The sequence below is a fragment of the Physeter macrocephalus genome, chromosome 5 (genome assembly GCF_002837175.3).
Source record: "Physeter macrocephalus isolate SW-GA chromosome 5, ASM283717v5, whole genome shotgun sequence".
In the NCBI taxonomy this organism is placed as follows: Eukaryota; Metazoa; Chordata; class Mammalia; order Artiodactyla; family Physeteridae; genus Physeter; species Physeter macrocephalus.
The window spans coordinates 18,188,787-18,205,163 of NC_041218.1; the positions used below are offsets into that span (position 1 = coordinate 18,188,787).

The window sequence follows — 16,377 nt, forward strand, 5'->3', positions numbered from 1 at the left end:
AGGGGACGCGGGCTCGTGCCCCGGTCTGGGAAGATCCCACATGCCGCGGAGCGGCTGGGCCCGTGAGCCATGGCCGCTGAGCCTGCCCGTCCAGAGCCTGTGCTCCGCAACTGGAGAGGCCACAACAGTGAGAGGCCCGCATACCCACAAAAAAAACAAAAAACATGCTAACGAGTTCGCACTTTATCTTAAAGGCAATGGGAAGCTATTAACTATTCTTAAGAACAGAATGACATGGCTAGATTTGTGCTTTGAAAATATTATTCTAGCTGCTCAGTGTAATTATGTACAAATCTTATGTTGTTATGAAGGTGTTACTCAAATACTGGCCAGAATTTATTTCCATAAGCCAGCTTTTAACCTTTTCAGACCCAGTACCCACTTTTTTTTAAACTAATATTTTATAACACCCTCTAAGTTTCATGCAATAACTTCTTGATAATATCTGTCTGTGTAGATACATAATTTGAAAAAAATGAAGGAGAAATTAAAAATTATAAAAAGACTGTTTCTGCATGTAAATACTTGGGTACCTCTGCTCTAGAACCTTACTACTCAAGGTGTGGCCGCTGGGCTGGTAGCATTAGTATCACCTGGGAGCTTAATTATGCAGACTCTGAGGGTCTGAAATATGTACTTTAACTAGATTCTCAAATGACTTGTATACGTATATAAGTTGGTAAAGTACTTTTTTTCCAGTATGTTATAAAATAGGTGCTTGCATCTGTTTGTAGAATCACTGTGAATATGACAGCTACAAAGGCAGATTGTTACAGGTGTATGTATTGGCACCTCAGGTACCATGAAGTGCCAGTGATGTGATTTTTCTGAAGCAATTCTTAGTAAAATTTCAAACAAAGCACTTGTGGTTGTCCCTTAATTACACACTATTTGCTTTTAAATTCAACATATGTCAAAACTGTGGGGAACTACTTTATGTTTATAATTTGTTTCTAGGTTCACTTAATTGTCAACAGGCCTCTCAGCTAGATGAATGTCTTGTAGAACATTCAAAAGTGGTGCAGGACAGTTCTTTGTGGTGCAGGGCTAGCCTGAGTGCTGTAAGCTTTCCCTGGCTCCCATCCACTGAACACGAATAGTGTCTCCCAGTTACTTTGACAACCTTCCCTAATAAAAGCTCCCACAGACTTCCAAAATGTTCCAGCTTCCCTTGATGCTGCCTTTATTGAGAGCTACTGCCGTAAACTTGGATATGATATGAGCTGCTGATGCAGCACAACTTGTAACCAGTCTGTATCCTTTGAAGCAGATATTTTGGCTGAGGCCTTTTGCTGAGTTGGTATGCATCAAGCTGGAATATTGAATACAGTTCTATACTCCACTGGCCACAAAGCTTTTCAAGATATACTCTTCCCTAACCCTCTATTCCAAGACTCATTTGTGAACAACCCAAGAGTCATTGCCTTTACCACACTTAACGCCATATCCCTCGGGGGATTTGGGTAGAAGAAATTTCGAAAGCCAATGTAGTCACTTCACCTTCTAATCCATTAAAATTGGCTGTAGAAAACATAAGGCCTAAACCCTATACTTATAAAAACCTAAAATAGGGCTTCCCTGGTGGCGCAGTGGTTGAGAGTCCGCCTGCCGATGCAGGGAACGCGGATTCGTGCCCCGGTCCGGGAGGATCCCACATGCCGCAGAGTGGCTGGGCCCGTGAGCCATGGCCGCTGGGCCTGCGCGTCCGGAGCCTGTGCTCCGCAACGGGAGAGGCCACAACAGTGAGAATCCCGCGTACCGCAAAGGAAAAAAAACCAAACAAAACCTAAAATAAAATAAGGTAAAAAAATTATACAAATCAAGTTGAAAACTGTTAAGAATTAATGACACCCCAATCACAGACTGTTTCACAATGCTTTGGTTCTGTCAGATGCAGAACATATTAGCTAAGTTGCAAGTATGTGAGAATATTATCAAGAGTATAAGAGTATTTGGAAAGGATACTTTGCACATACTTGAACAGATATGTGCATAAAGCTTTCATTGAGAGAGAGCTTGCTATTTGGAGAGATTGTAGGAACAGTAGGTCTATAGATGAATTCTAGAAAAAGAACAAAATTTAATTTTGAGGTAGTTGCAAATCATGGGAGAGGTTTTTGTATCAGGTTAGCCAAGGTTAAGTAAGTTTTAGAGAAGCTAAGTGAATGCATATAGTGATCACATAGTAAAGGAGATGACACAAGTATGAGGGAAAATGACTACCAAGAAGTAACCAGGTAGTAGAGAAAATATTGTATAAATTTGTTTCCCCAGTTTTTTTTTCATCCATCACCTCACATTTGTTATTTATTAGGAAAAAGAGAGAAAAAAAAAACAGGAGACAGTTGAGAAATGGTGACATTGACATAAGGAAAATTTATTGACACAGAGTAATAAATCATAAAGCATAGAAGTTTGAAGAACATTCTGTTACCATATTTGGAATGAATAACTTATAAACAGTGCTTTAATATAATATATAAAGTATTATATACAATAGATTTGTGAGTAAAGGCTCTCTACTGGTGTCTGTTCTTGAGTTTCTGTTTCTGTTTAATACATAATCCTGGTCATTGTTCTGAGAATTACTTTCGTATAATGATCATCTATTAATGAAAATGTGGTTAAGATATTTGATCTGTTTTGTGTTTAAGAATACTGTGAAGCTAAAATCCCTTAGATTATTGGTGTAAATATTAAAATGTAATAGATAATACTGAACTTAGTAAGTCTCAGTTTCTATTCAGTGGGTCAATAAAGAATAGCTTTTAGACTTTGTTAATGATTTCCTGTAGGTTAACCACACAAATTGTAATTAGGAAGTAGTCACATTTACTAGAAAACTTTAAAAATTATTTTATTTTCACTGAAGAGGGATGGTGTATGTCCCCATTATAAGGATAAAGTTGGTGAAATTGGGGACAGTTTATACCTTATTTCTTCTTCTTTTATAGGTTTTAAAACGACCAGAATATTTTGGGAAGTTTGGTAAAATACATAAAGTTGTCATCAATAATAGCACATCATATGCAGGCTCACAGGTAACTAATTATAGGGATTTTTGCCTTTCCTCCCTATGGTCTGGGCTTGACCTGGGCTGCTCAGAAGGAAAACTTGCTTTCTGTGATTAGAAAGCTTCAGGGTCAAAGATTTAAGCAGGGTAGTGACCTCTGTTGGTGGGGTGGGGGAATTTTTGGTGCTTATTTGACCTTTTCAGGACTTAACAGTGAATTGATAGTAATAAGACGGAAGTAGTAAAACAAAGATCTAGTGATGGTTTGAAGGGGAGGGGGAATTGAGTCTATTATCAGGCAGTTAAATTATATAATGATTTCTAATTAATAATGTTTTCAGATATTGTGAACTTAATAGAGCGTCTTTGTTATGCTGGTATTAGCAGATAGAATACTCTTACAGATTGCATTCATTTTGGGGAAAACATAGTTTGACACTGTCTTCAAATCTTATTTTTTTTTCATCTAACTTTCAAAGTTTGTTTTTCGTAACCTTGACGAGCCTGTCAGATGACTTTTTAAAAAAATAAATGCCAAGCCAAAGATGATATTTTATTCATATTTATTTTAGTCTACTTAAAATCAGATAAAATTCATTAAGTATGATTGTCTTAAGATGAGCTAGTATATGGTTTAATCAAAGCTACTACTACTTCTAATCGTTGTCATTATTATTAATGAAAGTAGTAGTAAAGGCCTTTAGAATTCCTTAGGCAGGTTGCAAGATAATTTTGTTGTTGTTGTTAAGTTTTTGTTGAATTTGATACTAATAACAGTGGGTTTTTACTTTAGGGTCCAAGCGCCAGTGCTTACGTAACCTATATCCGGTCGGAAGATGCTCTCAGAGCCATACAGTGTGTCAACAATGTGGTGGTAGATGGCAGAACGCTTAAGGTAATACGGTCCTCTTGATTTTTTTTTTTTTTTTTAAGAGGGAAGGGATAACATGTATTAAGTAGAGAAGAGCATAGCTTTTACATATTAAATGAAGGGAGTCTAATTTGAAGATTGCTTCTTAGGCATCCATTCCAACCTATGACAGCTAATTTGTTTGTAGCTGACCTATGTAGGGTCCTGTTTTACCAGCTAGGAGTAAACACATTCATTATTAGGGGATAATCTTTAAAAATCTCCTTATATTTACACATATTTTATTCTGTGAAAATGGATTTATTACTCTCCTTGTCAGAAATAGATAATTGTTCTGATTTGTTGTCCTTAAATATTTGGGCATTGATCAGTTCAGGTTTGCATGAAGGGTCCCACCAAGCAATGCTTTTAAGTAAGTGGAAGAAGGATGGCATAATGAGAAAAAGGAATTTGCCTTATGTGCCTAACTGCTTAGAACATGGAACAGATTTTGTCTTTCTACTCTTCTGACCTCTAGGGAAATAATCTGGGTGCTCAAACTCTGGAAACCATAGGCAGAGATTTTTTTTTTTAATTCTTTTAAATGATCATCATCCTTAATAAATCCTGCTAGTAATAGTTTAGTTCTCTAGTATTCACAGCCATACTTTGTTTTGTTGTGCCTGTGCCTCATTTTAGGTGAAATGAAAACACTAAATATGGAAATTTTCATTGTGGAGTCAGTTCACATTTTGGGTCTTTTTCCCCCCCCCCCCTTTCCTCCTCTTGCTGCAGGCATCTCTAGGTACAACAAAATACTGCAGTTACTTCTTAAAGAATATGCAGTGTCCAAAGCCTGACTGTATGTACCTACATGAATTGGGGGACGAGGCGGCCAGCTTCACAAAAGAGGAAATGCAGGTAGTAAAGTAATGTGAATTATCAACTTTGCAGAAAAGGAAGTATTTTTCTTTATAAGTTAAAATTACAAAAGCAAAAACTAAGAATTTTCTTTTTCTTTAAACTGGTATTACTTTAAAGTAGCATTTTCCAAATACGTAGTGTTCCATGGAATATCAGTTCTGGAGGATATTGTTACAATAAAAGTGGGTCTGTGCTCCACTAAGTTTGAAAATGCTTGATTAATGAAGATAAATAGATTCCCCCACCCTACTCCACCCCCCAACCCCAGCAACACTTCTTAGAGTCTTTAATATGCTAATACATATCCCAGAGGGGTATGTAGAACCAGGACTTACTTGACCAAGGAAAGCATTTTGGTAAATGCTACTTTAGGGGGAATGTCAGCAAAATGAAAGCTAAGTGGGATATTGTAATTATGAGGTGCCCCACCCCATCTCTACTCTTCACAGAGCATGCTAGAAAATAATACTCTATTAGATGCTGCTGAAAAGCTAACATTATTTTTATAAAATGATTCTTCCCATGAAAGTATCCAGTGAGTCAGTGTCCTGTAAAGGGTGAATTGAAAGCTTATTTTCCTGTGTTCTTTTTTACATTTCCTGTTCTCCTGTCTCCTTTCAATTTATAGTATAAACATGCCTTTACAAGTAAAAATGTTGACCATACGGCATATTAAATGAGGATTATGCCAAAGCACAATACTGCACTTCCCTGTTATAGGTGAGGACTTCAGATTGTTGCTGTGGACTTTTGCAGGAATACTTCTCATTTAGAAGGTGGGGGGCATTGATTACTGCCTTTCATTCTCCAAGTCAAATTAGAGACAGTCTAGGAGGGGGTCCTTTCAGAGCAGATTGTTAAATGAAATGAAATATTACCTTTTTTGACTTGGAGTTACTACAGATTAAATCCCATTATAATAAATACATTGGGATTTCTTGACAGTATGTATTGTCTTTATGATCTAAAAACAGTGTTAAAATAAGTTCTCTGTGATATTTAACGGGGATGGATGACTTACTTATTTCTTGCTTATCCAATAAATGCATCTTGATTTTTTTTCTTCTTTTGGATGAAGTCTAAGGTTGAACCATTTCATGCTGAATTTTGACTAGTGGGAACTGTGCTTTACCTATGGGTACTATTACAATGAAAATCTCTGTCAAGGAATTTCTAAGCCCCAGTTGATCTCACTTAAGTATTATTGAAGAGTAAAAGGAAATGGATGGACAGTCCCTTAGAATTTATTTGTAATGGGATTTAACCTGTCTCTGTGAACTGCCCCTGTTAAATCATATGAATACCAATTTGAGCTCTTTGTGGCTAACGAAAGCCATAATATCTCCTGAAGTATTGCTTGCAGAAAGAATTTTCAGGGCTTTTTATGTTTTAAAGATGTAAAATCCACATCTAAACTGTGTTTTTTCTTAACAATTTAAAATTCATTTCATATTGTTGTCCTGAATTCATCTTGCTCTTCTTTATCTTAGTTCAGAATTATTTTGAAAAGGGGTTTCCTCATTAAAACACTTCGTCAATGTAGAAAGGAAACTTGAGCAAATTATATCATGGCAAAAACCAGATCTTTCCTTGTTACTGCATAACTCAAAATTTAGTACCATATGAAATATTTATAGACCCAAGTGAACAGGCAAGAGCCCTCTCAGAACAGGGAACAATGCATTGTGCAATATATATGATACAGTTGTGCTCAATTAGATGATACTGCCCTTGTTTTTATTGTTTTGTTTTTGCTTTGATCTGTTCTGTTCTGGTTTTGGTTTTCCCATAACATCTATTTAGGCCACACTTTTAAAATAATTAACAACCCTGAAGGTAAGTAAAAAATGTCGTAGCAGTCATAATATACATGCAGATAGTAAAAAGTTATTCAGAGTAATTTCATTGTATTGTAATTTATTTTTTGTATGTGCCTAGTTTCCACAGTCAGTCTTTGTCTGATTTATTCCATCACATTTGTGACACTGCCTTCTGATAGACAGCTACCAACTCCAGTAAATACAGAGTTGTCTTTGTTGTGTATAGAGCAGGGATTGGCAAACTTTTTATGTAAAGGGCCAGTTAGTAAATATTTTAGGTTTTCTGGGCATATGATCTCTGCAGCAACTACTCAACTTTGCTGTTGTAGCACGAAAGAGGTCATAGATAACACATGAATGAATGAGCATGAGTGTTCCAGTAAAACTTTATTTATAAAAACAAAGTGGCTGGCTCTAAATTGCCATCCTCTGGTCTAAAGTTTAAAATATATTAATTTTTATGTAAAAACAAATTAATGTGCTAATTAGGGTTAGGATAATGAAAAATATAGTAAAACTCCTCATCTGTGTGTTACTTATCAATCTTCTAAAAAGAGAAACTGATTTTTCAGTGATTTTCAGAAAATTCTATAATGACCTGTTAGAAGACTTAATTCTTATGTGAAAGATGGGGAAGTAAGTTTAAAAGGGCCCCTCTAGTTTTTTAAACTAGCAAAAATGTTGTCTGTTAATATTATTTTCTCCACATAAAGTGGGTGATGAAATGCCTTAGTTAATGGAATATGTCTCATGTAGTTTTGTTGCAAGAACTTTCATTGGTCTAGAAGTTCTGTGACATTTTCCTCACAGGTTTCTCTGACGCCATGACAAATCCTTATGTGTTTTATTTAGAATAGCTTTAGTAATTCATAAAGTACATCAGCATTTTATACCAGCCACTTTGTGAGTCCCACTGCAGTTTTAATTTCTTCTTCCACTAGGCGGGTAAACACCAAGAATATGAACAGAAGCTACTTCAAGAATTATATAAATTAAACCCCAATTTTCTTCAACTGTCTACGGGTTCAGTTGATAAGAATAAGAACAAAGTGACACCACTGCAGAGGTATGATACGTAAGTACCGATATTAGTGTAATCAGATATCTTACCTTCATGTCTGTCAATCTTCTCTTTTCATTCTACATCTTTTTCAGGCAGGATCCTTCTTGACAGTGTCTGTCATTTGTGCAGAATTGTTGTACTATATAGGAAATGTTGAGTCACAATTTCTGGGTTTGAATATTTGCTGCCTGCTGCTCCCTGGTAATACTGCAGATGAGCCTCTTGATGCTTCCCCTTTGCATTGATTTGCAAACTACCCTGAGCCCTGGGAACACTCTCCTTGATAAAAAGGAAATTAAGAGATGTGGGTTATTTAAAAGGCTCTTGTCACCTAATTGGGGTTTCCCTCCTGATGTAATGAGGGGGAAAACACTGTAAAAGGGACAGTGGGCATTATCTGAAGCATTTTTTGTTGGGGATAGAAGTATTCATGGTTGTCTAGTCTCAGGAATCACCAAAGTCTTATGTCCTCTGAGTGAGGAGGGTATCCCATATTCAGATCTTATTCATCTTGGAGACAACTTATTTTTGCATAGACCTATATTCTGTTGATGTTTAAACAAATTTATAATTTTATGTATTGAGTCTTATTCTGATATGATGATCTTCACATCTTGGATTGTATTTGGTTATGGCCTGTGAGAAAATGGTATGATTAATAAAACAATAATTTGGGGGTTATACTTTATTCTGAATGTACCTTAAGTTTGATGTGTCAGGATCTTTTTTTTTTTTAATTTGTTAAGTCTGACTTTTGTAAAGTGAATTCATTTAAAGTAAATAGCTGTAATTAATTTAAATAGGTCGATTTTCTTTTTAAAAAAATTTATTCCAAAGTTAAATTTGTTTAAGTGATGTTTTAAATGTCTGGTTATTACATAGTCCCATTGTAGTCCCATGTTTATTTAGCACTAAAATAATGTAAGGGCCATTTTTAAACATAGCTAATAATAACTACATGGATTGTTATCAGAGTCAGTTTCTTCAAAACTTATTCTTGTATTTAAATTCTTGAAGTCCTTGTTAAGTTTATTCACTTTGATAGTAAAGATTATTTATAAAGGCAATTCAAATTTAAATACTTCCTGTTTATTTGCACACACATATGTACATGTGTATATAAATATATGAGGCCATAGAGCAAAACATAAAATTACTATATAATAAACTATGTGAAATTTGTTTTATCAAAGCTAAGAATAAAAGCTAAGTTTAAAATCTTTTTGGGTTGATAAGTTTTGACCCTTTCCACTGATCTTTTTGTCCCCACCCCATATGTTTATTTTATTATGAACCTATGCTATTATTTACCTCATTGGTTGCTAACTCTGTAGTGCATTATATAAGAATGAAGTTATTGTAGTAAAAATTTATTTCAGATGCTTTTAAATACACATCTTTATTCTCATTAAAAGTGTTGTCATTCTAATTAAAGTCATATTCTGGGTTTATAGCCCCTAGAGAATTCAGAGCAGAAATGTAAAATTTAGATTATCTCTGCTACATTTGTTATTCCCTGAATATAAAAGTAATGTTTCTTTTGAAGGAAATCTGAAAAATATACAAAAGCATAAAGAAGAAAGTAAAAATTGTATATGATCTCAATACTCAGACGTTTTCACTGAAAATGATTTGATGTATCTTCCTTGCAGTGTATATTTCCTTGTAGTCCTTTTCCTTCCTGTGAATGTATATATACACAAAATACATTGGTTTGTTACATTTTAAAACTTAATACCCATTATTATGAATATTTTCCCATGTTATGAAAGCAATTTTTTATGACTGTGTAGTATTTCATTATATGTGAGTATTTAACATTTATTAAACCAATCTCCTGCTGATGTATATTATCTTACTTCCATTTTGGTGCTATTATTTATAATACTGTGATGAACATTTTTTCATGTAAACATTTTGGTTATAGTTTTGATGCTCTTAGAACCGCTGAGTCAATGATTGTGAGTACCTGTTTCCTTGAATTGAGTATTTTTTCTGCACATTTACCAATTTGATAAAAAATCTCATTTTGATTTATAGTTGATTAATATAGTGAACTTATGCATTGTGAATTCGTATCTCTTTGCCATGTTTTATTGGTATTTAAGTGTTTTCTGTGCAGTATATAAACTGGCTTCCCCCATTAGTTGACCAAGTCTGTTTGTTTCAATATACTTGAGTTTATAGATCAATTTTGGGAGAATTTATATTCTACAGTATAACATTGAATCCTCTCAACCATTAGTGTGGTATATCTCTCTATTTAAGTCTCTTGTGTCTCTCAGGAAAGATTTTTTTTGGTCTTTTCCCTGCATTTTTAAATCGGATCTCCCACCATCATCTCTTCCTATTTGAGAATCCCTAGGCTAAAAATTAAAGAACAGTGTTAGAAAGTGGTGCTAGCAGGCATCCTGTTGCATTACTTTTATAGAGATATCTCCAGTGTTTTATTCACTCTTAAATATGATTTTAACCATTTATCTGAGATAAATTTTTAATCACAATGCGAAAATACCTTGCTTTTTTTAATTTATTGAGCTTTTCTCTTTAGATTGGAAGTAAAAATTGGAATTTACCAAATGTCTTTTTAGCATTTTAACAGTAGTTAGCTTTCTTTAAATTATTTTTTTGTGTGATCCCTTATTAATAGATTTACTAATATTTTATTGACTTTGCCTTCATATAAAGTGTAGTCAGAGCACATTTGTAACTTTCAGTAACAGGAGAGGAGTGTCATAGCAGCCACAAGTTGTAGAGGAAAAAAAGAAGAAAAAGGGGGATTTAAAACAGTATGCCCATTTGATAACTTTGCCCAAAACCAGTGCAACTGAACCTCAGCTGGGACCAGAATAAATTTTGACATAGTTACCTTTGCTTTTCATAAGCACATGATATAGGAAGGTTTTTTGGGGGAGGGAGAAGGGTTGTTTTTTGTTTGTTTAATGCAAGTTCCCCAAATTTATTAAGGACAGTTAATGGCCCAGGTTACAGAGAGTTGTGGGTTTGTTGTTTTGTGTTTTTTTTGGCAGCTCCTATAGCTTGTTTTCTTTCCATGCCAACCCTTGTAAGAGAGTAAGTTTGACTGTCAGTATTACTGAAAGTCTGCTTTGGTCTTCATTTCTGCGTTGCCACCATACAAGGTACAGTGGTAGGGATGAATTTGTAGATAAGTTTTCCTCTTCCCACAGGGAAGACCTGCCAAGTTAGAAAGACGAGCAGTACAACTCTTTCTATGGTCCTACCCTACAGAGAACATTTTTCTTATTCAAGATAAATTGAGAATTAGACTTTCCAGGGACACAAAGAAAAAGAATGGTTCCTTTTCCTCTTTTCTTGGCATTCCTGTGTAGTGAGTAGCAGTTTTAGAAGAATTGCAAGAAAGCAAAACTTGGAACTTTATAGATTGACATTAAACTTAAAATGTGCTTTTTTCATTTGTAATTAATCCAGAGTACAAATATGAAAAGTATCATAGCTACTAATCGTCACTGAACCCTGACATGGTCCCCTGATATACATTAATGTTAGTAAGTGAAATTTTCTATAATATGTCTTATTCCTATCTCACTTAAATGAATAATAAATTAGAGGGTGTGTGTCGTTTGTTCTTCACACACACATCCCCATTATTATGAGTTTGAGAGAGTATCAGTCAGATTGAGTATTGACTATAGATATGCTGTTTTTCTATATTAGTAAGTTACTTTGAAATGATGAACACAAATGTAAAGAATGGGGAGTAAGGGAGCCATGCAGTAGTGATGCTTATGGACTGGATATTTTGTTTTTAAGTTTGGGGCTTTGAGATACCTTTATTTACATTGAGGCACTATTTGTGCACCAACTGAAGACTGAGACAGGAATAGTAGTAGCTAGATGGCTGCTATATGCCCAGGACAGTGCATAGGCCTACCTACAAGTATTTGGGGGACAGATTATGGGGTGTGCAGATCACTCAAGGTAAGTGGTTCTGACTTGATGTTGTGGCTCAAAGAAGCCACCGTTGAAGGAATCGAGATGTTCAGCTTTAGATTTAGGTAGAAAGAGGGTTGAACAGAAATTTGGTGTCTTCTGTGTTCATTTAATCTCCTCAGTAGTCCTGTGTGGTAGACATCATTGGTATTTTACTACTGGCAAGAATACTAAGTCTCAGAGTTTAGATAATTTACCAGTATCCTATACAAATAAGTGATAGACCAGATTCTGACCTAAAGTCTCTGTCACATTTAAGCCCAAGCTCATTCTCCCACTCTGCCATTTCTTAGTCTAGAATAGGTGAAATTTAAGACTCTAACATGAATTGAAAACTCTGACATGAATCAAACTAAATCAATTAAATGAAACTATGCCATAACTGTATGTAGTTTGACCGTAAAGATCTCTGGTACTTAAGGCTTAAATATCGTGGATGTACTGTAAATTCCAAGGAAGGTTAAGCAAAACCTTCCCTAAACCACAGATTGGTGGCAGTAGAGGATAAGCTAAAGAAAAGGTGAAAGGAAAATTTCTATAGAAATTTGTCAGTTTTTATCACATTGAAGGAAAATGTACATCTTTAAAAAATATATACAGCTATATTTTTATTGAAAGCCAAATATAAGCTCTGATAGACGGAAGCCATAGCCATAGTGCCTTATTTATTTAGCAGAATGGGGGTAGTCACTGCGTGAATCCTGTTCTTCTGTCCTAACATCATTTGGTAAATCCCTGAGATTTAGAAAGGATATGGTCCAGAGACTTGTACAAAATAGTCTCAGTAGAACGTGTTAAATCACACATAGGCTTCTGAGTATCTGTGAGCTCTGAAATTTTATGTAAAATGTGTGTGTGTGTGTGTGTGTGTGTGTGTGTGTGTAAATTTTTCTAGAGGAGGAGCAGTATAAAGCAGTAATTCTCAAAGTATGGCCAAGTGTCATGAAAGGTAGCCTACATTTTTTTTGTAAAATGGATCCCCAGAAAGGCATTCCCATTTTTGAAATAGGTAAATGATTTGCAGTTCCCTACTTTTATTTTTGTATAAAACTAAGGGCTGCTTACTAGTAAATTAAGTAGATAGTAAAGTTTGCTAAAATTGGATATTTACATTAAAATTCGTGAATTATGAGATTTTTCTGAACTTATTTCTCAGTCTTTCCTTATTTTTCTTAAATTTTATTCCCATGATGTATTTGGATATATAAAGTTACTGCACATGTACACATACATACTTGGAAAACTAGTAAGTCAGCTCTGGTATCTTGCTCCACCTAAGTAGAATATTTTCAAAAAGGATAGAGAGCTACTGGTATTTTTTCCAGAGGGTGGGTGTAATGAGTGAGGGGAAGGGAGGGGAAGGGTTATGTTGGGAGGGATGGGAGGAAAGGGTTAGAGATAGAGTTTTTGGTGCCCTTATTTCTTAGAATAGAAGAAAAGGCACATCAGTTGAGCAATTGTGTGTTTAAATTCAACTTAGTATCTTTTTAAGATCAAACTTTATTACTGAAATACAAAATTATAATGAATAGATGGAGATTTTGCTGTTGTTTTTGAAAGCTTGCCACAGTCTTATGATATGTTTAGGATGGTGGATGTTCATCTTTCAGTTTTAATATTAAGGATAATTAATTTTTTGTGCTTACTAGTAATCAGAACATTTATTTTCATTCATATTTGGTATGTCCTGGAGTTATGAGAAAATTCCAATTAGAATCATATTTGCCAACTACAGTTAGTCTAGGTTTACTGAGGCATTTTTTTCTTGCCATGTTAATTGTGTCATGTTACTTAAGATGTGGCCATATTTTACTAGCAAAGTGATATTTTCAATGTTAATGTATATTTGAAGCCCCTGTATCAAAATAAATTCTATAAAAGCAAGCTTCCTGTCTATAACTTAAATTCGTCCTTTGCAGTAGCAAATGTTTATCTCAGTTATTTAAGACTCTGGTGAGCATGAAAAATTAAAATGAATTATTCTCAATAAATATGGGAATATTTAGGAGCGGTGTGAATATGTACTTGGGTATATAGTAACATGACAGAAATTTGGAAATGTCCATTATATTGACATCTGGCTTAAATTTTACTTTATATTCAAAATGCAACAAATATTAGTACAACCATGACTACTATTTTTATCTTGTGAATGTGAGAAACAAGGGAACTAGACTTCCTCAGTATTTTTCCTATCCCACTCCCAGTTCTTAAAAATGATTTTTTCTTTGATTCTTCTACTATGTGACTACTTGTTTTATGTTGCAAATTTTAGAAAGCAGCCAAGAGACCATATTTAGGAATTTGGTGCTGTCGCCACCAAGGAAATAAAAGGAAATCAAACTCAAAACTGCCCAAAGGGCCAGTTAGAAGGTAGCAGAGTTGGCTGAGCATCTGAAGATCCAAACAGAGGCACAGCTGTGTCACACTACCTGCTTCAGATAGTTGTGAATATTGGTTTCTTTATCTGTGAAACAGAGTATTTAAATTTGATATTAATGATTCCTTCTGGCTCTAAAGTCTAATAACTTCAGAGACTTTGAGGAGACTTGATGTGTTTTCACTGTGTTCCTTTGGCACTGGTGCAGTGATCATCAGACACCAGGTATCTCAATTTGGACTAACTGAATCAATCTCCAAGGACAGAATCTAGATATATATATACTCTATACTTTCAATAGATAAATATAAATATTTATATTTTGAAAAGCTCCATAGCACCAGATTCCAACTGTTGGGTTAACTGGAAAATATTTAATCCTGAGAAATCTGTAATTTCCCCATAGGTTTCAGAACTATTTAGGACTAGAACTTAAAAAAGATTTTTAATGAGACTGTATGAAAACACGTTTACAAATTTTTATCTGCAGGGATTTATACACACAGCATTACCTTCTGGAAATAATATCTTGATTGTGTTATGAACCCTAACTACCTATTAGAATTTCTCAATCCCACTTGAAGCCAGTGCTTTTCAGTCAACTGTGTGGTTTAGGTGTCTCAATTTCTCTTTCCCTTCGTATTATTACTGGACATCGATGATTCCAAGGCTAACATGCTATCCTTCCACTTCTTAAACCAACTGAACTATGAGTGTGGATGCAGCCAGGACCTTGCGTGTTTGTTACTACAGCACAACTTGCAAAAATTCTGTTGGGACATTCTGGCCTTTCCTCAGGGCCATACCTAATTGGCTGAGACAATCTTTGATCTCTTTAATTCTGATCCAGGCTCAGAGGGCTCATTCGGAGCAAGGAGAGGCAGACCTCAAAGCACCTGTGGAAAGCCAGCAGCATGAGATTGAATCCTGGACCCTAGAATTAAGGGCTATGATGGAGAAGCTGGTGAAATCCATCAGCCAACTGAAAGACCAGCAGGATGTCTTCTGCTTCCGATGTAAGACCCAGACCCCAGTGAGAATACCCTCTTTGGGCGCCCTTCAGACCAGACAGCAGCAGCTTTTGCAAGAAATTCTCAGTGAACGGGACTAAAGGAGAAAGGAGGTGCTGGATGCCTCCAAAGCACTGCTAGGCCAATTAATCACCCTAATTAATGGAAGGTCCAGCAGCAAAACACCTGCATTGGAGCCCCCCTGGACGATGGGTTGGATCAGCTGGAGAAGTGTTCACAGCTGGAGGAAAGTTGTTGTTTCACCTGAATCAGCTGCTGAAGGAACTCAGTTGCCTGGTTAGCTATCAGGATGACCTTCTGACTAAAGGGGTGGACCTGTGGAAGGCCCCATACACAGAGTTGCTTTTAGATCTGTTCCTAGCCTTTGTGGTAGAAACCCAGCCCTATGTTTCCTAAACTCCCCATTGACCCCTCATCCTCAAGACGGGGAGGAAGTTCACTGTCCAGACGAGGCTGCTGATGAGATTCCAGGAAGACAGTGGGTCACTGACTGCAAAAGTCTCCACTGACTGTAAGCTTCATCAGTTACAGTCATCCCTCAGTATTCACGGGGATCAGTCCCTTAGGATAACAAAATCCTCGGGTGCTCAATTCCCTTATATAAAATGGTGTATTATTTGCACATAACCTACACACATCCTCCTGTGTACTTTAAATCATCTCTGGATTACTTATGATACCTAATACAATGTATATGCTAAGTAAATAGTTGCTGGCACAAGAGAAATTCAAGTTTGCTTTTTGGAACTTTCTGAAATGTTTTCTCCTCTGAATATTCTTGAATCTGAGGATGTGGAACCCATGGATGTTGAAGGCCAACTGTACAAAGTTTCCAGAAGTTCAACATTCTGACTTCAAACCAGAAAACTTTGTCCCGCAAGAAGGAGCAGAGTCAGTCTTTAATTTGGGACTCTGGCTGCCTGACTGGTGGAGCCGTGTTCAGGTGGTTCTGGAAAGGGCAACAATAGGGGACTGCTGGGTGCAACAGGAACCACACATTTATCAGCTTCATGGTCGGATACACCTACCAGGATCTGAAGCAGGAGCTGGAGACAGATACCCTCTGTGTGGTGATTATTTCTAACATGAACCTACTCTTGATTGCCTGGTCCTTGGTTCTCTGGTTCCGTCTGGTCAGCTCACATCGCTAGACTCAGCAGTTCTTTTCCAACACCGCCAGGAATGCCAGCTGCTGAAGACCATCTCTGGTACCTTTCTCTTGCACTTAAGTGAATCATCGGGAGGGGGTATTACCTGTTCTTGGTTGAACGATGATGAAGTGCAGCCCTGCACCAGGAGGTACTGCAGTCATTCGTGCTAACTG

At 36.0% G+C, this 16,377-nt stretch overlaps 2 protein-coding genes across 11 annotated transcripts in view; both read left to right on the top strand.

Moving 5' to 3' along the window:
* The window catches only part of CNOT4 (CCR4-NOT transcription complex subunit 4), a 145,989-nt gene that overhangs the window by 84,806 nt on the left and 44,806 nt on the right, over window positions 1-16,377 (top strand). For 5 of the 10 annotated variants that reach the window (XM_028489709.2, XM_007111879.4, XM_007111877.4 and 2 more), the window contains 4 exons: window positions 2,955-3,041; window positions 3,807-3,908; window positions 4,659-4,784; window positions 7,549-7,682. In XM_028489709.2, the coding sequence (XP_028345510.1) occupies window positions 2,955-3,041; window positions 3,807-3,908; window positions 4,659-4,784; window positions 7,549-7,682 (449 nt within the window). The remainder of the gene's footprint in view (window positions 1-2,954; window positions 3,042-3,806; window positions 3,909-4,658; window positions 4,785-7,548; window positions 7,683-16,377) is intronic. The other 5 variants (XM_007111880.4, XM_007111884.4, XM_007111886.4 and 2 more) reach the window with 3 other exon arrangements.
* On the top strand, window positions 14,586-15,528 carry LOC114486269 (signal transducer and activator of transcription 2-like). The gene has a single exon (XM_055084819.1). The coding sequence runs from the start codon at window positions 14,732-14,734 to the stop codon at window positions 15,131-15,133; it is 402 nt and encodes a 133-aa protein (XP_054940794.1). The 5' UTR covers window positions 14,586-14,731; the 3' UTR covers window positions 15,134-15,528.